Source organism: Danio rerio, chromosome 13 (assembly GCF_052040795.2).
Source record: "Danio rerio strain M-AB ecotype USA chromosome 13, GRCz13ab, whole genome shotgun sequence".
NCBI classification, from domain to species: Eukaryota; Metazoa; Chordata; class Actinopteri; order Cypriniformes; family Danionidae; genus Danio; species Danio rerio.
The window spans coordinates 8,704,486-8,726,492 of record NC_141033.1 but is presented as its reverse complement, the minus strand read 5'-3'; the positions used below and the strand labels follow the sequence as shown (position 1 = coordinate 8,726,492).

Here is a 22,007-nt window from a genome sequence, read left to right as displayed (position 1 = left end):
AAATTTGTTTCAAACCGGAAGAATGAATTTGCTCGAAATAACGCAAAAGCAACCAATTTTCACTTTTTTGTGAAATATATGTGTCCTAATAGTGTTTTTAGCAGCGTGGGACACAAATATGGCTGTCAACAGCTCAAAACAATGTGTTTCAGTGTTTCGTGACCCTTTAAATACTGAAATCACAACAAACCATCATAAATTCAAGTCAATAAAAGCTTCACTAGGACATTTGTCTGGTTATGAGTTGATGTGATGACCATTTTCCCTGGAGTGGGAGTGGGAAAATTGTAAAATATTAGAGAAATTAAGATCACTTTACCAATCACACAGAGACCTTTAAAATGACACCAAATATGAAGGTAGAGCCACAAGATACACCATATTAAAAACTTGGACATTCTATGTGGAATGTGTGTGATCTGCTCTGGTGGAGAAGGTAAAGTCAGGGGCAGAGAGTGGGGCTCAAGATGCAGGATCTTCTTCTCGGATTGGAAAGTTTATTGTTTTAGTGCCTGACAATTCTCGTAGTCTTGCCTTCTGGAATTTCATAACAATTCTCAGGGTTTATTATTATGGAGAGACTTAGCCATCCTTAAAATTTGGAAGATGAAACCAGAAACACTTCTGTTAATTAGATTGATAGACACTTTATCATCTGATTTTAACAATTATAAATGATCAGTCTTCCAAAATACATTGAATAAATAAATGGGTTCATATTGTTTTGTGGGTATATAATTTGAACCTAATCAGATGTAGTTTAGTGCATGTTTTTATTCATTAATTTTTGCAGTTCTCTCAATAGATTTTCATGAAATGTTCTGTTTTACGTATGTTTTATACATCATGAAGTCTTGTACTGGTTTGTGTTTGTTCAGGGTTGGTGTAACGCAGCTCAGAGCGGCTTTAAGGCTGGATATCAGTATTGCAGAGAAAACTTCCTTTCAATCCGAGGATTACAGGTAATACTGTTCTCTGATTGGCTCAGCGTAGATGTCAGTCATACCAATATAACTTTTTTTGTTGTGCGTGTGCTTGTGTATTCTCTCTCAGGAAATAGCATGTCTTAAAAGGCAGTTTGCTGAGCTCCTGTCTGACATTGGCTTTGTGAAGGATGGACTGAAGGCCAGGGTCATTGAAAAAATGAGCTCAAAGGGAAGTGATGGGGTGCTGGAGGCTACAGGCTATGAGGTAATCGTGATTCTCGAGGGCTGGGGCAAAAAACAGACTTGAGAACTGGGATAAGTGTATGCACTAACATCATAGAAATTTCAAAAGAAGGTTTTCTATATAGTGTTTCTGAGTTATTTTGCCTCATTTAAATGTTTTCCTAAATTTTGTGATGTGTTCAGTGTAAAATGACCACGTCATTAGATTTGATTTCTTCATTTATGATACCTTTAAATTGAAATCTATTTGAAGAAATGCATTTAAATAGAGTCTTAAATGTTTATTTTAGTGGAATTCAACATATGATAAATAGCATAATTCTGTTAAATTAACAGAAAATGAAATGCTGCATTTGTGTCATTGTAATGATTCTAGTCTATACTGATTAGTAATGTTTTCATTAAAAATCAAGCTATTTTTAAAATTAACAACAGGCAAATTGTGCAAGATTATTTATATAAACTCTATCTTATCTCTCAGATAATGAGAGCTTGTTGATAGTGGTAATATGTGCGTCTTGTGATGTCTATGCATTCCAGACTTCAGACTGTAATTGATTGCAAAGGATTTGCAGCCAGGCATTCAAACGTTAAAGTTAAATTTATGATTATTATTCATTCATTCATTTTCTTGTCAGCTTAGTCTCTTTATTAATCCGGGGTCGCCAAAGCGGAATGAACCGCCAACTTATCCAGCAAGTTTTTACGCAGTGGATGCCCTTCCAGCCGCAACCTATCTCTGGGAAACATCCACATGCACATTCACACACACACTCATACACCACGGACAATTTAGCCTACCCAATTCACCTGTACCGCATGTCTTTGGACTGTGGGGGAAACCGGAGCACCCAGAGGAAACCTACACGAAGGCAGGGAGAACATGCAAACTCCACACAGAAACGCCAACTGAGCCAAGGTTCGAACCAGCGACCTTCTTGCTGTGAGGCGACAGCACTACCTACTGCGCCACTGCCTCGCCCTTATGATTATTATTCTGTCCAATTACTTTTGGACCCTTAGCAAGTGGGAGACACATCCGCAAACGTAAATGCAATTTCTACACCGTTCACCCGATTTGGATGCAAATTAAATTAAATGATTTTAGCATATGGCTGTAATATAACAAAGAGTAAAAAATGTAAAGGGGTCTGAATACTTTCCGTACCCACTGTATATAAACACAATGGCAAAAGCATATATTCAGTAAAAGATAATATGACATAAGTAACGTGTCCACAAAATGTGACCTGTTAATATTCTGTTCTACTGTAGGCCAACCTGAACTCCGACAACACAAAACTGATGTCAGCCATGCTGTGTGCAGCCCTCTACCCTAATGTAGTCCAGGTCAGTGTCACTCATTTCTCTGGTAAATGTGAAAGATGTGAATGTTTGTGACCATTTTGGTCACATATGCGACCGAAATTTTACCTATGCGACTTCAAAATATATTTGGGAGCATTTGTGCGAGTGCAAAAAATTGTTGTGTGCGACCACCTTTTACTGCAAAATGTTCACCACATGCGCGGATTCGGAAGACATTCACGCAGAATGCATCTCTGCATTTGAAACGCCGCGCTCGGGAATGGTTTTAAACAGCTGCCATGTCAACCCGCCTTAGCGCTCTTCGTATTGGCTCACATCTCTAGCACTGAAATATCAGCTGTCAATCACTCAGTCAATGCCTTCTGGCTTGGGATGACAGAGAGAGCTACTACCGCGAAAAATTGTAAATCGCTGAAGATGAGAATGAAGATAACACTGACAGATTTTGTTTTAGAAATCATGGCATCTAAAGTTACAAATAATGACACATCTTACTAGTGATCATGTGCTAAATGTTAATCCACCATCTACACTTTTCCAAGAGTGGATAAAAGACTTCCGTTGGCTTCAAGTCCGCTATGAAAAATCTGTAGGATGAAATTTTCAGGTAACTGCGTGCCACATCTAGCACGAGAGCTTCTGTTTATTCCTTCATTTAATCGCCAGATGCTGTCCGCTGTGCAAGTGCCAGCTATATGTCAAATTTAACACCAAGTACACCATCGCATACGGGCTTACACTGAGTAAACTAATATCGCTACTCATGAAAAGTATTGCTATTAACATGACGTATGCACATAATAAGGTACAGTATGTCAAAAACATCAGTGCAATATTAGACACCACCCGTGAGAACAGCACAGTTATATCGTTAACAGATTCATTCATGTCAAAGTAGTGCGTGCAGGGCCAGTGAGCGCTCCGTGTATCTTTTGTTCACTCAGTTATGTTAAAAAATGTATTTTCTTGTTATAACGGCATTTCATTGAGACATATTTTCCTCATGCTTGCATATATATGTTTTTGCTTGTTAGTTTGATTAGTGTTGATTTCAAGTGCAATAAATATGTTTGTATAAAACTTGTAGTAACAGTGCTTATAAGTGCGACTAAATTTTGGCTGATGCGCCTACGTTTTTAAAATCAGGAGCACCAGTGCTACCAAGCAAAAAGGTTAATTTCGAGCCCAGTTTATTAAAATGCATGTTTAGGTGAGATCTCCCCAGATGAAGTATAAGCTCACTAGCAAAGGAGCTATGAAGATGCAGCCCAAAGCAGAGGAGCAGCGCTTCATGACCAAGAGCGATGGAGCTGTCCACATTCATCCCTCATCTGTCAACTTCTCGGTAACTATTTCAGATTAATTATATTTGAGCTAAATGTAGCACCTACAAATGTTTTGATTAATAAGAAATGTTTAGGGCCGGACTTTCTACGGAGTTCTACCAGTCAAGTGCAGTTTCTGTAGTGTGTTGTTACATCTGAGATCTTACTCTTTGTAGGTGCGCCACTATGACAGTCCGTACCTTGTGTACCATGAAAAAGTGAAGACCAGTCGAGTGTTTATCCGTGACTGTAGCATGGTCTGTGTGTATCCCATGGTGCTGTTCGGTGGGGGACAAGTGAATGTGGAACTGCAGCGTGGAGAGTTCATCATCTCTCTGGATGATGGCTGGATCAAATTTGCTGCTGCATCTCATGAGGTAAATAAATCATGTGTACACTAGGGACAGGGAAGCTGTTCAGAGTTGATGAATACAGGGCAATCTTAGATGAAAACCTGTTAATCCAGGGATACACCAAGCCAACGTCAAAGAACTAGCGGCAATAATAACAAACTGTGTTGTCGCCCTATCTGGTCCTCTCTGGACCAAAAAGCTGCATGTGAACACAACAAACAGATGACAGCCAACTGAATGAGAGTGTACATTCTGGACCTGTGTGAGAGGATGCAATTTTTAATACACGCAGGCGGCAGTAGTCTGTATTGTCATTCCACAAAGGGAAACAGGAACTAGTGCTGCACACATACAAATTAAGCAAACAGCATTCATTAGAAGTGGGAGGAAAAAATATCGATGCATTATGATTCTTTCTCTAATGATTCTGGATCAATTCTCAAAATTTTCCAACCATAGATCATGTTAATGTGGGCCGGCTCAGGCACGAGATCTAATTTTGGACAGATTGATAATTTTAGTTGTGGTGCTTCTAATGCGTTGTGCAGCCAGCTTCTGGTCACTGTTCGAATTCCTCACACACCCGAACGTGAAATCAAAACCTTGAGTTGTCATTGATGTGGTGCCGCTCTGTACTACTCATCTTGTGTCCCAGCGGTTTTAGAATCACTAAAGGACATTACAGCACCTTTTGTGACAGACATTTCACAAGACATTTCATTACAGCACACTCCATTATGAGCGAAGACACGCAACTTGTGTTTTGCAAACGTGGGTTGTGAATGAATGTAATCTTAGCCTACTGTACAGTGTTGCAAAACATAATGAAGCATTACTATGTTTTAAAGCTTGCTTGTTTAGGAAAGTAAATATTTATTGAATATTTAAACTTTTTAATTTTGAGACTTAAAGAGCACCTATGGTGAATAATCTACTTTTCAAGCTGTTTGGACAGTCGTGTGTAGTTATAGTTTATAGACTGTCATATTGGGGCGATATAAACACAACCAGTCCTTTTTTTTTTCAATTTACCAACAAAAAAACGGTGGACCAATTGGAGCGGTTTTGTGACCAACCGCAACCTGACGTAGGAGTGCGGCCCCACCGCTCACCAATATTGGTTGACAGATGCGCATAACCACATTTTCAGTTTGTTGTTTTACGTCTGCCATTTTCAGCGTGATGTCACCAAAGAAAGACCCCTTGCATTGTTTTTGTATGTAAGGCTCATTGGGCCCAACACAAGAGCCTTCATCGTCTTCCCACGAATGAGCAACTGACATTGTACATTTAGCTGCCATTTGCGCTGAACATGCAGAGTGAATGCAATGTATCGAGATTCGGGCCATTAAAAACCACTGATCCACCGAGTCTTTCAGAGCTCTCTCTTAAAACATTTGATTGATCTCAGCTGGCGGATCAACATTCACCACATGATCGCTCTCATTGGTGCCATTGTTTGTAACTTTAGGCGGGTTTGCAAACGTGCACTTTTCATTGCGTCTTCCTTAAACTTCAGCCGTTTGTATTTCTCGCGGTCACTAAAGCTCCCTGTCATCTTAACTAGGTGCGGCTGAAAAGTGTGAGCGCGTTGCCTTGCGTGAGCTTCCCTCCATTGGAAATAACGAACTTGCCTTAGTTACAGCCTCAGTCAGAGTGTTGAGAAGCCTTCATGATTAATTAACTGTGACGAGTTAAAGCATGGTTAATAGTGAAACCGGTTAATCGTTACATCCCTATAAAGAAGATGCATGCATCGTTACGTAGCGGCTGTAAAACTATACAAAGACACAAATGATTTTGTAACTACCGCTCTGACACATTTGGAATATTGATTCATCAACAGTGGCTTGTGTCTGAGTTGTACATGTACGGCTGAATGCTGGTCCTCTCACTCATGTTGCTCCTCTGTCTGCCTGTCTGTTGCCATACACAAAGCGGGGGAGCTCTTGGCTCCGGCCCCTTGTTAAGTTAGGCGGGAAGTCCAGTATTAAGACGTACAAGTGTAAACCGGTCCTTAGTGAGTATTTTTCGCGAGCGGGTTGCTTCTGCGTAGGGGGCAGGGTGGAGGATCGCGATGCCGGCTTAGCATCATGATGTCTATCGACGATGGCATTGTCTGTCGACCTAACTCTAACACACACTGACTACTCGACGCTGCTCAAAGGCTGGTGTATCAGCTTGGTGTATCCCTGTGTTTAGAATAATAGAAGAAAAACTATTGTCTAACTAGTGTCTGCAAAAGACTTGATATTAGGGCACCTTCCAGCATGACAATGTCCCTAAACATACAACCAAAGCTGAAAATATTAATGTGTTAAAATTGCCCTGACCTAAAGTCCAGACCTAAACCAAATGGGGTATACGTACGACTTTATTTTTTAGCAAATGTTCAACGGATATGAATTATTTTACAAGGCACTGTAGTATAATAGTCTGCTAAGGTGGTGTAACAGTGGTTTGATGGCTCTAAACATGAATATACTGTAGCCATAGATGCTGGAATGATGGTCAGAAGAAAACAATACAGTGTAAGCTTTTATTAATTTCAACCTGTTTATGCAGGTGGCTGAGCTGGTGAAAGAGCTGCGATGGGAGCTGGATCAGCTTTTAGAAGAGAAGATCAAAAATCCCAGTATGGATCTGATCAGCTGTCCTAGAGGATCTCGCATCATACACACAATTGTGTCACTTATTTCAACACAGTAACGGTTTGTCAACCAAATACAGACGGGATGTTCACCTGAATACCTTATAACACGAGTTCAAGATTTTGTTGACGTTCATTTTAGGTTCATTTTCTTTCACAGACTAGTTTGTAGAGTTTTGATATTGTGTGATTCCACACAAACAGGATCTGAATCAGAGTCCACATTGGACTGCTTTCAATAAATATCTATATTGAAAAAAAGTCTAACAGAAAGCATGTGCATGAATCTTGAATGTATGGCTGAGAGGAATATGAACGCACTTATTGTTAAATATTATAAAAGGCAATGGTGTTTTGAATTCGTAACTTCTATGATGATGATGATGTGGGACTACTACTAATGCATTATCAAAGGTTTTGAACATAAAATGTCAAAATTTGTGTAATTATTTAAAAATAAACCATTTTACTCCAGTTTACTTAGTTTTTCTCGATTGCTAATATTTTAGGTGCGTCCCAGATAGCATACTTATGCACTATTGTACACCATTTTGTAGTATAAATAGTGTAAGTGGTCCGTTAACACTGCATTTTAATTACCTGGATGATGCACTTATTCAACCACTAAAATAAAGTGTGGAATGTTGGACACCTCACACACTCACCTACCGCAGATTTGCTCATGTAGCGGAAGGGGCGGAGCTTTCGGGGGCTCATGTTGGATTATGGCAAAGAGCTTAGAATGACCAAGAGGCGATATTCAAAAGAACGTTCCATTGCAACAGCAACGATCGGCCATCCATTCGATCTTATTGCTGTCAATATGGCAAGCAGCTGCTTTATTTCTCATTCATTCATTCATTTTCTTGTCGGCTTAGTCCCTTTATTAATCCGGGGTCACCACAGCGGAGTGAACCGCCAACTTATCAAGCAAGTTTTTATGCAGCAGATGCCCTTCCAGCCGCAACCCATCTCTGGGAAACATCCACACACATTCACACACACACATTACGGACAATTTAGCCTACCCAATTCACCTGTACCACATGTCTTTGGACTGTGGGGGAAACCGGAGCACCCGGAGGAAACGCTGGGAGAACATGCAAACTCCTCACAGAAATGCCACAGAAAAGGCTCGAACCAACAACCAAGCAACCTTCTTGCTGTTAGGTGACAGCACTACCTACTGCGCCACTGCTTTGTCCTGCTTTGTTTTTAATTTATTTATTTAAAAAGCGCATTAAAGCTGAGATGCAACCTAAAAGACGACAATACAACACTTACTATCACAATCATCGGCACTTTTAATAGTTTATTTTACACACTTATAATATGCTGTTGTTCTATTGGAATTTTCATTCCAAAATGGCCTCTGCAAGACACCATTTTGGTGTCAGACATCTAGTGTCTGTTTCCCAAATCGCACTAGAGCACAGGTGTCAAACTCAGTTCCAAAAGGGCCGCAGCTCTGCACAGTTTAGTTCCAACCCTAATTAAACACACCTGATCAAACTAATTAAGTCCTTTAGGCTTGTTTGAAACCTACAGGTAAGTGTGTTGGAGCAGGGTTGGAGCTAAACTGTGCAGGGCTTTGGCCCTCCAGGGATTGAGTTTGACACCCCTGCACTAGAGTGTCACCTCTTGGCGATTTTATGCTCTTTGATTACGGTAAAGTCAAGATCGGATACGTGGCAGGCCGGAAGTGCGATATGCACATTAATATAGCAGCATTTTTTATGACACTGTTAAAAGTATTTAATATTTTACATTAATGTGACCGTTAGGTTTAAGGTTGGGGTGGAGGTAGGCGTTAAAAATACAACTTATTGGGTAATTTAATAAAAAAAAAATAATAATACTTGGTACAACTACTGTTTTTTACATTACTGTGATGGTTGGGTTTAGGGTTGGAGTGGGCGTAGATGTTAACAAAATACAATAAATGAGAAATTTATTAAATAAAATAAATAATTCTTGTTAACTTCCAGCCGTTATCTTATGCGATCTAGCAACAACCTTGGATTACTTTATTTATTTTGGATTCTGAAAGCAAAATTCTCCTTCGAGAGTGATTATAGCACCTCCTGATGGTGAAGGCCTCAAGGTCGCTGGTATGTGCCTCGGCTGAGTCAGTTGGCATTTCTGTGTGGAGTGTGCATGTTCTCCCCATGTTGGTGTGGGTTTCCTCTGGGTGCTCCGGTTTCCCTCATGGTCCAAAGATGTGGTATTGGTGAATTGGGTAAGCTACATTGGTCGTAGTGTATGTGTGTGAATGAGTGTGGATGGATGTTTCCCAGTGATGGGTTGCAGCTGGAAGGGCATCCGCTGCGTAAAACATGCTGAATAAGTTGGCGGTTCATTCCGCTCTGGCGATCTCAGATTAATATAGGGACAAATCCCAAAAGAAAATGAATGAATGATTAAGAATGTGTTAAGAGTTTTGCTGAAAAGTCCTAGTAAGATCTGCACATTGTGTTTAACCATGTCAACTGGTATTGACAACAGACTGCACAATTAGCTAAATGGGGTCAGGCAACTGAGAACTTAGTTCAGCCAATGGGTTTTTAGTGTTTTAGCAATTGAGGAAAAACTGCAAGTCACAAAAAATTTATTAGATTCTATTATGGTGGTATAATTTGTGCAAATGTGTATTTAAATGTCTGCACGTTCGAGTAATTCCACAACAAATTCACCCAAATACTTCAAAAGTATTTTGTAATCAAATGACAGGATTTTAATATTGCACTAAAATCAATACAGAGTCATTACTGGAAACAGATTTTCTTGTTAAATCCATTTAGTTCCTATCAAACCATTTTAGAGTAGCAATCATGTTAGTGTAGAATATCTATGGTAGGAGGAACATACATGCCCTACTGAAACAAAAATATTATGGGCAGTTGTAGAAATACAATATCAAGTAGCAGTACACGATGGTCATGTAACGTTCTGCTTATTGCTGTATTAAGTTTGACCAATTTTATTTCACATCTTTCTGTAATTTTACACCACAGAGAATGTGAAGCGTGTTGTATGCGAGTATGTCTCTCCTGGCCTCAGCAGAGCATCTGGAAAATGGGGCTGAGGAAAGAAAGAGAACAACTATTCATTCCTTTTTTTCATGGACTAAAGCAAAATTACATACCGATAAACATGTACACAAATATGGTCTGTATACAATATATAGTGCACTATACAGAACAGTTCAAAATTGTGGAAGGAATCATTCTCCCAAAACTAAATAATGTTATTTACTCACCCTAACCCTTGTCACAAACCTGTTTGAGTTTCTTTTGACTATAATTTGAAAAATCTTAGGCAAGTGATAACCACTGACTTCCATCAAACTGACTACCAATAATAAGTTAAACCAAAGAGCATAGAATCACCAAGAGGCGACACTCTAGTGCGATTTGAGAAACAGCCACTAGATGGCAGCCATTTTGGAATGATAATTCCAATAGAACAGAAGCATATTATAAGTGTGTAAAATAAAATATTAAAAGTGCTGATGATTGTGAAAGTGAGTGTTGTATTGAAGTCTTTCAGGTTGTATCTCAGCTTTAATGCGCTTTTTAAAATAAATAAATAAAAAAACAAAGCAGCTGCTTGCCATCGCGACAGCAATAAGATCCACTGGATGGCCGATTGCTTTCACCCCAAAATGGCAGAATTTGAGGCTGTTGCAATGGAACGTTCTTTTGAGTGTCGCCTCTTGGTCATTCTAAGCTCTTAGTTAAACTCATAGATATATACACTAGATGTCGCCTGGCCTATTGGACGGAATGCGTCAATAGTGCTGCCATCTTGCTACAGGGTAGCTCTCCTTTTAAATGAATGTGGGACCAATGTACAGTGGAGGACTGTGGCCATCCAAAGTCAGAGATATACACATATATCTATGATCGGGAGTTTTCCTGGATGTTAGTATGTAATTTTTTTTTCTAATTACGAAAACTATAATTTTACATCACTTTTCTACATTGATGGATCAGTGACCGCACGGGCATTCCTGACAAAAAGCTTGTGTTTGTGTGTACAGAAATGTACTATTCACCCTCCCTGTTAAATTTGATGTAATCATGTCCTGAAACACAGCTCCTCTCCTGCTTTCACTTCTCATACTGACGGAGGGAGCGATTCGTTTGTGAATGAATCCCCCGAACGACTCTTTCACTAGCCGACAATAATACAAGTTTCTGGCAGCGCAGCATCTCGTTGTCATATTTCTTTTGCATTGTTTGCTGATTTTATTCAACAAAACTAGCATAAGCCAAGTATTTAGTGCGAGTTGGAGCTGCTTTGACTTATGATAAATGCAGTAAGTGACTGTTATCATCAATAACGTTACCTGATTAGCACAAAAGTTCAGAACATACAAAAACAGAAAAAAATCTTAATATTATCTATGAAATGTTCTGCCTTTGTGCTTTGTTTTCTCGTTACTACACTCGTAGACAGCGCTAAAGTCCAGCATCTTCACGTAATAACACTGTCTTGACCAGTGCGGTTGAATGACACTTGTCCTGGGAGCACTGTACCAATGTGGCGGCGCTATTGAAGCATGCTCAGGGTCCCTATGCGATATCTAGTGTATATATCTATGAGTTAAACCAAAGACTCTAGAATACACAAGACATGTCACTCGTATACTTTTGAATAGGGAAAAGTGTAACTGTCAATATGGCGAATAAAGCTCCGCCTTCTAGTACAGGAGCCAATCAGCAATCACTATATGGCGAATAAAGCCCACATTCTTGTATAAGAGCCAATCAGCAACCTCTATAGACCAGGGATCACCTAACTTGTTTCTGGAGGTCTGGTGTCCTGCAGATTTTAGCTTCAACCCTAATCAAACACACCTGAACAAGCTAATCAAGGACTCACTAGGTATACTTGTGTTAGGTGTGTTGAGGCAAGTTGGAGCTAAACCCTGCAGGGTCCGGACCTCCAGGAACGAGATTGGTGACCCAATCAGTTCAGACTGACATTTCTCCGGGGCAGGGGCTTGGACTAGATGTTGATTTCTGCATTTTTAGTGTGACTCAAACATTTAGAAATTAAACTATGGAGACAGCTGTTGCCTAATGTAATTGTTGTTTCATGCTATGAAATTTAATCGTAAGCTTGGCAAGCAATTTTGGAGAATTTGATGTTTTCCCATTCAAACAGAATGCCCGAGAGGCATATCAAAGATGGCCGCCGCGTGAAATGACTTGCCCTAAAGGGACTTTGGTTAAACTTTGTATAACTAAAAAAAAAAAAAGTTGAAACATGATTAACGCATTAACATTATTTACAGTAACCAAAACATTTATTTTCATGACTTTTCGTCATGTTTAGTGTAACTGTAATCATTTCTTTCAGGATAATTTGATCAATCTTTTCTTTTGTGACATTATAAATGTACTGTTGATACATATATTGCTTTGTTGCTGAATAAAAGTATTTTTAATATATAGTAATAATAACCTATAAAACCTTATTAACCCCACACTTATCCAGTAATGCCACTTATAATGTATTTTTAATTAGATTACCTGGTTGACAGCATCAGGCCAGTTTTGGGTCTCCAAACAGAAGGCACTGTGCTTGGAGTAAGCAGCTCCACCTTTGCCTTTAACCGACCCATCCAGAAAGTTGGAGGTGTAGAACTGAACCCCAGGCTGGGTAGTGCTCACCTCCAGAACACGACCAGTCCCAGGATGCACCACTCTTCAGAGACCAACATGTGCAGTAAAAAACATACCAGCAGATTTACAAAACATGTGACTGCTGTCCCATAAATACATGCTTTGAGTGGAAAGTTATGTGGGTGACACAGCTGGTCACTTTCATAAATGACCAAGACAGTCAACTACAGCTGATAGCTACAGCTAACAGCACTGGTTTAAAATGGATTGCATAATGGTGCAAATACAAGTAGCTGACTACCACAAACAACAATAGTAAGTTAACCCACTAAATCAGGTGCTCGGCCCAACACCAGATAAGAACAATTTGGTTTTTTCTGAAGATGAACCAAGGCCTCAGGGTATTGAAACAATATGAGGGTGAATATTAATAACAGAATTTTCATTTTTAGGTGAACTAAACTTTTTAAGGGCCATGAAACCCCCCACTTTTGGTTCAGGTCAGAATTTTTTTAAAAAGATGCATCATAGTGGGTGTGGAGCTCCGATCAGAGGCAGGAGTGGGCGTGGCCAGCAGAGCAGGAGAGAAGGAGGGGAAGCGAACAACTGTTGTCAGTTAGCTCACAAAATGACACAAACTGTGAGGAGACGCATGACTTTATAGTTTACCAAGTTAAAATGCAAAGAAATAAACAGTGATTTAATGCCCTGCTTAGTTTGTTATTCATTATTTAATATACAGACAACCACAATTTATATCATGATAAAGATAATCTTGTTCATATAAACATTATAAATGAGGACTTTTCCCTCAATCCCCGGGTATGAATGCAGACTCAGTGCTGCAGGTCTCCTGCCCAGCCTATTTCAACCATTAGCCCTGCTGGTAATCTGGAGGATTTAGGCGAACACAGCAGCACGGCGATGTGTCTTAATGTGAACGAACTCCTGATAAAAGACAAGTCCGCCATTCTCCAATTCTCGTATTGCTCTCCCGACAAAAATGCTTGCTGCACACAAACAGCTTTGCTGTATCGACCCTGACAGCATCACAGGGAAAAACATGCAACAAACCCTGTGGATCATGGAAACAAACACATACGACCCTTCATGAACAGCTAAATACTATGTGCCATGGGTCCATGGACGCGGTTTCACCCAGTCATCAATGTAGGGTCTCACAGCTTGGCACTGGCAGGTCTGCCTTGCCTTCAGAAAGCTCGCGCAGTCATGAATAATTAAGAAGCCGGCTCTTCTCATAGGATAAGAAAACTCCGCTATGAATAATAATGAGAAACCGACAAGTCATCTTTGCACTTGCAGTTTTGCGCTACGTCACCGATTTTGATCCCGCCCCCAAAATAATTTTAAACCTGGAAGTTGAAAATAGCTTACAAAAGCTCCAAATTATCCAGTTTACCCCACAATTAAAGCTGACAGGTGCTAACATTGTCTTAACTGATGCTCAACACACAAATCTGTTAAAATCTCAAAAAAAGTACTCAAGGGTTTCTTGAACCTTTAAGAGCCATGAAGAGTAATCACATGACATGAGTTCAATTTTGCTAATCCAAGTAACATTACCGTGCACATTTTCGCTCCAGTGGAGGTTCAGCAGGTAAATACAAACAGAAGTTGTGATCAAAGCCTGGACCAGACAGTTCTTTCAGTCTAGAGCCAAGGATGACAGGCTTTCTCAGGTCAAACGGAGTCTTCTCCACAGGTTTAACCTCCCCTGTACATAATAATGCAAACTTGTTCAGTTTCTGACATGGAGTGATTAAAGGGTATAAATAAAGTGATGGGAATACCTGTGGGTATCACTGTATCATCAACAGGCAGGTAGGACTCGGCTGAGATAGTCACCTCGTGATCATAAATATCTGGCGTCCCCTGTAGAAAGATGTAGTAAAAACATTTGATGACAGATATTCAAGTTGATTTATTTAAAGGGGTGGTCCACAACGATATCATATTTTAAACTTTAGTTGATGTGTATTGTAGCTATGTAAACATAAACAACATCTCGGAATGTAAGGGTGCTTTCACACCTGTGAATCGATTCAGTTGTTCCGAAACAGAGATTACAATTGTTACATTGTTGCTCTTTGCTCTTGGAGCGGTTCGCTTTCACACTGCAAAGTTTCTAAACGGACCAAAAGAGCTAAAACAAGTCACGTGCGAGTAAACTCTCCTCACATTGGTCAGAGTGTCAGGGTTTATTTTGCAGCGTCCCGCTCAGCTGTCAGGAGAAGTGGTGGTTTGATGGTGATTGACAGGGTGCGCGCGCGCGCGATGTGTCTGAGGAGAGATGCGGTGGGGAGGGGTGAGAAGGTGCGCGACGTAGCCTATTTGAGGACCGGGAGGGAGACGATCACTCGTTTGCGGGCATGCGGAGACTCGCGAAACTTCCCGCCCTACTCATAATTCTCTCTTCATATAGCCGTATGCCTATTACATATCCATAAAACACTGTGATATAACCGCGCTCGGATTGGATCGCTTTCTCACTGTCATCAAACCACTCCAGGGTTCGTTTCAATCGAGCCAAGACCACCTCATTCAAGCGATCTCAGAGCGATTACTTTGCCGCGGAACAGAGCGCGATTGCCCTGTTCACATATGCCAAACGAACCTCGCTAACTGGGCCATCGAGACACGTTCCGAAACAAAAGTGTAGGTGTGAAAGCACCCTAAGATACAAGGAGGGAAATTGGCTTTTACAGAGTTAGCAAAGTCCACAGTGAGCGAATTTTGGGGACTACAAAAAAAATACATCCGTGGTAGTGAGATCACAAGGAATTCAGGTTACAAACATTACAAAGGTGAATTGAATTGAAAAAGAAGATGGAAAATCTACTTTTTAGCAAACATTTGCCATCTTGTTTCAAACTATTTGCCAGCTAACCTCCAGAAACATAATTTAACTCCTGTAAACTCGGTATGAAATCAAACTTTACCCTATTTATTTTGGTAGCATATTTTGCTAATTTTAGACTTAGCTTTTAGTATGAACAAATTCTGTTTGTCTGCACAATCTTTTGTCATCATCTGATGAGTTTACAACAAACCCTGTGTTGGCACCAGTAGCCTAGTGGTTAAGTGTGCTGACATTTAGCACTGAGGTGCTCACGGTGACCTAAGATTGATTTCCGACTCTAGATCCTACATTCCTGTTTCAATTCTACTATTCTATACAGCAATGGTAAAAAACCCTAAAAAAATAGTAGTTTCTGAAGTCTGGAAAATTGGAAAACTGTTTAAACTACCTGAATCAATCAGTTATGCATTTACACAAGTTAGTAACTGTGTGTAATTGTGACTCAATGCAACGGCGTAAAATTGGCATGGACGGAGGGGACATGTCTCCACCAATATCCACCAATTACTAAAAAGTCACTACCAATAATTTAATCGACTTCGAGATAAAATAATACTCCGTCAACCTTAAGGAGAGTGGAAGATCATTCCATAGTCTTGGAGCTGCTACTGAAAAAGCTCTATCACCTCGACATTTTAAGTGTGATCGTGGAACTGTCAAATAGAGACGATTCTCAGAGCGAAGAGATCTCACAGGTTGGTGTATGATAATTAGCTCAGAAATATACTCAAGTCAGGGGCCAGGCCATGGAGGCATTTAAAAACATCCAACAGAACTTTGTACTTAATTCTAAACTGGATTGGCAGCCAGTGTGGAGAAACCAGTACAAGTGTATTGTGTTCTCATTTTTTTTTTGGCAGCTGCGTTCTGGACTAGCTGTGCATAGAGCCCATTCTGTGGAGGAAATCTTTGTATCGGATATGAAAATGGTTGAAATGGTTTGAAAAAAAAAAAAAAAGGTTTGTAGATAAAGGTTTTGGTTCACTAATTTCTAGTTCAGTCTTTGTATTCCTAGCAAAAACATGGTTCTACAAATGTCTTTTTTAATTAAGCAACCTACACATGCACAAAGTCAAGTTTGCTATGAGTTCACCATAATACTATTAACCAAGGCTGTGCAATTAATTGAAATTCAGTTTAAATTTTTTGATTACGAGAAACAATAATCGGGATTAAATTGCATCAAACACCTCTATAAATTTTGCCTGATTGCAGTAAAATCATGTTAATTGACTTTTGCAGCATGGGACGTGATTGTTATATGTATTATTAAGTGTTTATTTTATATTATTAAGTACTTTATTCATCTTTTTAAAAGCGCAAAACAGTTTGTGCTGTTTAAATTTCTGCCCTTAACTCAATGTAAGTATTTCTGAGCAGGGCTTTACATTACCTTTTTTTAATCACCGGCCACTGTGGCTAGTAGTTTTCCAATGTTACTAGCCACTCTGCATTTTCACTAGCCACAATTTTGTTGTTGGGAAAATATATTTTATATGCTTAAATTTGACGTTGACATGCTAAAAATATTTGATTTAAATTTTGTGCGGTGTCCACATGCGTCCTCATTCATTTCACTTTTTGTGTGTCGAGTATGAGCTTGCTCAATGAGCGTGAGCAAATGGGTCAGGGTTTTATAGTGTTATATTGCAATTAGTTTTCATTTCACATCACTTTTTTTAGAGCTCAAAATTAACGATTTACCAAATTTATCTCTATAACCACACTGAATAATAATTATTTCTTAGCCATAAATTTTTAATGTGTCAAAACAAGCAAAATATAGCTGTATACTATCCTTTTTATTTAACAAAACATTTCTTAAAAAAGAAAGAAAAGAAATTGGCTTTTAAAAAATAACTATTGTCATGTATCAAAAATAAGCACGGTAATCTGCCGTGGCTAAAGATCTCTCGGATCACTAGTTGACTGCACATAAATAGAGAGTTCATCTCCCATTAAAGCAATATTGTAAAAAAAAAAAAAATAATTAAACCATTTTAACAAAAAAAAAAATAATAATAAAATCGTAAGCAAAAAAATTTGAGCTCTTAAAAGCATCAGGACTGTGGGTGCATGTTCATCCCTATTTGTGTAGTTTATTTGAAAGAGAACTGGTTCCAGACACAGTTGCTTCACGATTCGGGAGCGCACAGCACATCAGCTGTTAACACCAGTGATGAACGTCCTCTCATTCGGTATTCATTTGCTTTCTTCTGCTCGCGTGATCACAAATACACAATTATTTTACTTCTCGATTCTAAGATCACATTTGCACGCATATTGGGCCATCCTTATATTGTCGAACTCTGCCTTTAGGAAAACTACAATTTAAAAATTATTTTCAACCAGCCAAAGTGGCCAGTGGAGGTGTCTGTCTAACCTGCCAAAGCTGAAATCTACCTGCATTTGACGGGTGTTAATGTAAAGCCCTGTTTCTGAGGCAACAGATATATTCACAGTATAAAACACTTATTTGACAGAACACAATCTGTGTTTATTTATTATTAACGAGTCTTTGTAAATCTAGCCAAAATACTAGCCACATTATAATGGCTATTATAAACCTATAAATTTATAGGTTTTGTTGTGTCTTTATAGTAACATTTATAGAATTGTACTTGATTAGCTGGACTGAACAGCACAACAGACACACACAAACCAAACATTATTACTTAAGCTTATGATAAATTCAAGTGTCTACTCTTGCTGCTTGTCTATGATTAAAGTAAAATTTACAGCAGTAGTATGCAACACGATGACAAAGACAAACCAACTGTCTTCTGAGTTATGTATTTATTTTATTAATTTGATGTATTATGTTGTTTTGTGACTTTCCGACCTGAATAGTTATAAAACTAAGCAGTGCAGATGAATTTTAAACGTGTCAGTCTAAAAATTAGTATATAAATAATTATAAACAGAGTTCTAATTCATTATGATCATGGCTTTGAAGAAAATGTTACCAAAACGTTTTTAAAACTTTTTCACTTTACCTCTCCAGCCAGGTTGAAGTATGAATGGTTGGTGAGGTTGATTGGTGTGGTATGGTCAGTCTGTGCATGGTACAGCACGCTCAGTGTGCTCTTCTCTAGCGTGTAGGTGACAGAAACCTTTAAGTTTCCAGGATAGCCTTCATCACCATCTGGACTACTGTGACTCAGTTTCACTCCATTATCCACTGCCTCTGTGCTCCACACAGCCTACAACACACACATTCACTTAATCTGCTAGAAAATGCATAAGCAACATTTTACCAGATACGTACATTTTCACTAATAAAAAATGTGACAGGGCCTGACTTAAGCTTATCGTCCTGAAAAATCATACAAAACAAGCATTATATAATTCAATGATAGAACCTATCCTTCATTGCCAGCTTCCTCTCAGTCAAATGATGTCACTTCCGAGTCGTGTATTGCACACATTTTATGATAAATTTAATGCAAATGTGACAGGACTGACAGAAACACAAAGGAAATTGTACATTTATTTGTATTATATAATTATTCATTCATTCATTTGCTTTTTGGCTTAGTCCGGGTCGCCACAGCCGAATTAACCGCCAATTTATCCAGCACATGTTTTTTTTTCACGCAGCGGATGCCCTTCCAGCTGCAACCGTGTAAGTCGCATACACACTTACTCACACTCATACACTACGGACAATTTAGCTACCCCATTTTACCTGTACCGAATGTCTTTGGACTGTGGGGGAAACCGGAGCACCCGGAGGAAACCCACAAGAATGAAGGGAGAACATGCAAACTCCACACAGAAACGCTAACTGACCCAGCCGAGGCTCGAACCAGCGACCTTCTTGCTGTGAGGCGACAGCCCTACCTACTGCGTCACCACGTATTATGTATTTGTAGTATTAATTTGTAGAATTTATTTATAATTTCATGTTTTTATCATCAGTTGATGTGAATGATAACAACTTAAACTTGCTATTTTTTATTTTTTTGCTAGCTTGTTTTTTTCTAAATAACAGTTAATATTAAACTATTTTTACTATTCAAGCTGTAGGTTCAATTGGAACCTACAATTGGAACAATGGCAGGGTTTGTAAATTTGTAAAGTGTTTTTAATAAAGAAAGAACAATTAAGATGCAAATGAATGACATATTCCTTTACAACTCACAGAAATCAACCATCAGTCCATTTTAGAAATTTTTGGGATGAAATACTTTTTACTCACTGTATTTTTGTTTTTATTTCAGGGACAGATAATGTACGTTTGTGGTAGAACGTCTTATACATTATTTTGAAAAATGGTTTCATAGCATGCTTTGTTTGTTTACCTTGTCAAAGCCCTTCAGTCCTCCATGGAGAGCATTGGGTCCATTGTTTATAGCTAGTTTATATTCCTTCTCATCGATCACAAAACGGCCCTTGGATATGCGGTTTGCAACCCGGCCTACAACAGCTCCAAAGTAGCGAGGATTAGAGAAATAACCTAGCTTAGGGGAAAAAAGGAAACTAATAAATATTTTATTTCAATAAAGTTAGATTTAGAAATACATCAGCCAGGCAAATCATCTCTTTAGTTGAACACTGCAGTGATGTTTTTACTTAAAGCCCCTCATTGTCCACAAAACAAATTCAAAGGCCCAAACTCTCCGGTAAATTAACTTTGACGTTTCCATTATTTTAAAGAACTGCACTTTCTTTAGGTTTTTCGAATTTTAAGCAATAATTTACCTGATTTTTCTTGATTGATTTGTTTGTTTACTTGGTGAGGAATTTTACAAATATTTTAACTTTGAATTTCCACCCAATCTTTTGAGATGTATACAAGAATTTCCTAATTTCAATGTTTTTTTTCAGAATATTTAAAAATTATATTTTAAAACAAACTGAACTGTTTTATCTTAAGTTTATGCATTTAAATAATTGTAAGCTTGCTTTGTTTTCTTTCAAATTGCTTTAGGTGATTCCGAGACCCAACCGGATGTTTTCTGCTGTCCCAATGGTTAGCATCCCACATCCCACTGGTTTATAAAATACACTGGATTACAGGAATCTTAATTCCCCTAATATCCCAAAACAAAGATTTTAATAGTGTTCAGGTAATTCAATCAATTTTGTAGACATTTTTTAAAATGTCTCATTTGCTATATGTTATTTTATATAATTTTATAAATATTTTGTTAATTGTGATGATAATAATACACATCAAACCATGCTGAGTAACTTGGAGTTGTTATTTTTTTAAATCAACATTATGATAACAATATTTGTAAAAATATATTTACATAGTATAATTGAAGTAACACAAATAAGATGTTTTTAGGTTTGTTTTACATATTTTAACATTTTATTACTTACAGGTTTTCTTTAAAAACAAAATAATAAATTTGTTCTCCAATAAATCTCATTAATGTTTTAGAGAACCAGCTGAGATAATAATTAGAGAAACATTTTTTAATACTTCAATTTTTTCAGTGCATCTAAAAAATCCAATCATAAAATCAGGTCTTTATTTTAGACCTTGTTATTTCAAATCCTTCTTCTATTTCTTATTGGAACAACCTCTTTGATGATATTAAATGGTTGTATGTCTGGTCACTCCCCCAGACATTTTTTTTTACAAATAAAATTGAAGAAATATCTTTTACATTTATTCACAGGTTTTATCCAGTTAAACAATTTTTACAAGAATTAAAAAATGACACCAACATCTCTTGCTCTTACTGTGAAACTTCTGAATCTGTTGCTCACTTGTTTTGGGAGTGTCCCTTTGTTAAATCGTTCTGGTCTGATGTAAACTCTCTAATTGTCAAAAAGGTTTGTGGTGATTTTTCTTTAAGCTATAGACATGTTATTTTGGGGTTTTATATTAAAGGCAAACAATTCCTTAATTAAACTTTTTGCATAAACCTCATTTTATTTATTGGAAAGTTTTTATACACAAATGCAAATAAACTTAATGTAAGCCATTTTTTATTTTTTAAACGAGAACTAGATCTTTATTTAAAAACCATCACAGACTCTCACAACAAGAAAGCTTTTAAAACTTATAAAACATGTGCTTTATTTAATATTCTGCAATAATTTGTTTTATTTTTATCATGTGCCCTGATTTTGTTTTCTTTGTTTCTCTCTCTTTCTCGTTGTCTTTCTTTTGTTTTAACTATATTACATTTGTTTTAAAATTGCTACATTTCTCTTGTTTGAAAAAAGTAATATTTCTATTGATTGTACTATAACGTTCCTCCTTTCAGTTTTGTATCAGTATTTGTTGTAATGTACTGTTGTTATTGCAATAAAAAAAATCCTGTGCAGACATGTGACAGGAAGCAGAAGAGAGAAACTAGTCCAAAAATCATTTGAACGGTCAAAAATACCTGCCATTCACAGTAAACAAACGCTTCTCATCTGTTATTTCGATGCATTGAACTGTAGCACTTGCCTTTTATTTCATCGAATCCTAACACTATATCCGCACTTTGACCGCTGCGATCTGCTGTTTTGATGGACTTTATCACGCAGCCCAGAGAAATGATCTCCACACTGACACTCGCTGACCGCAGGATCCATCTCTCCACTGGACCCAGAGCAGTGCCGAACTCCTCTTTATGCACTTCGGTCATTATAAACCAAGCCGTTGGCTCTAAACAGGAGTTACAGGTCCACTGTTGCAAGAGAAGTTCCAACACTACTG

At 38.2% G+C, this 22,007-nt stretch overlaps 2 protein-coding genes across 3 annotated transcripts in view; one reads left to right on the top strand and one right to left on the bottom strand.

Annotated features, from left to right (window-relative positions):
- The window catches only part of dhx57 (DEAH (Asp-Glu-Ala-Asp/His) box polypeptide 57), a 33,707-nt gene extending 26,407 nt beyond the window's left edge, over positions 1–7,300 (top strand). The window contains exons 18-23 of the mRNA XM_087278808.1: positions 879–962; positions 1,054–1,191; positions 2,445–2,519; positions 3,709–3,843; positions 4,000–4,200; positions 6,742–7,300. Of these exons, the coding sequence (XP_087134934.1) occupies positions 879–962; positions 1,054–1,191; positions 2,445–2,519; positions 3,709–3,843; positions 4,000–4,200; positions 6,742–6,885 (777 nt within the window). The 3' untranslated portion in view covers positions 6,886–7,300. The remainder of the gene's footprint in view (positions 1–878; positions 963–1,053; positions 1,192–2,444; positions 2,520–3,708; positions 3,844–3,999; positions 4,201–6,741) is intronic.
- galm (galactose mutarotase) overlaps positions 1–22,007 on the bottom strand; it is a 30,272-nt gene extending 8,265 nt beyond the window's left edge. The window contains 7 exon segments of one of the 2 annotated variants that reach the window (NM_001002373.1): positions 9,538–9,907; positions 12,367–12,541; positions 14,044–14,194; positions 14,271–14,352; positions 18,337–18,543; positions 19,645–19,799; positions 21,756–22,007. In NM_001002373.1, coding sequence (NP_001002373.1) covers positions 9,830–9,907; positions 12,367–12,541; positions 14,044–14,194; positions 14,271–14,352; positions 18,337–18,543; positions 19,645–19,799; positions 21,756–21,936 — 1,029 coding nt within the window. In that variant the 5' untranslated portion in view covers positions 21,937–22,007 and the 3' untranslated portion in view covers positions 9,538–9,829. 2 annotated transcript variants of the gene reach the window in all.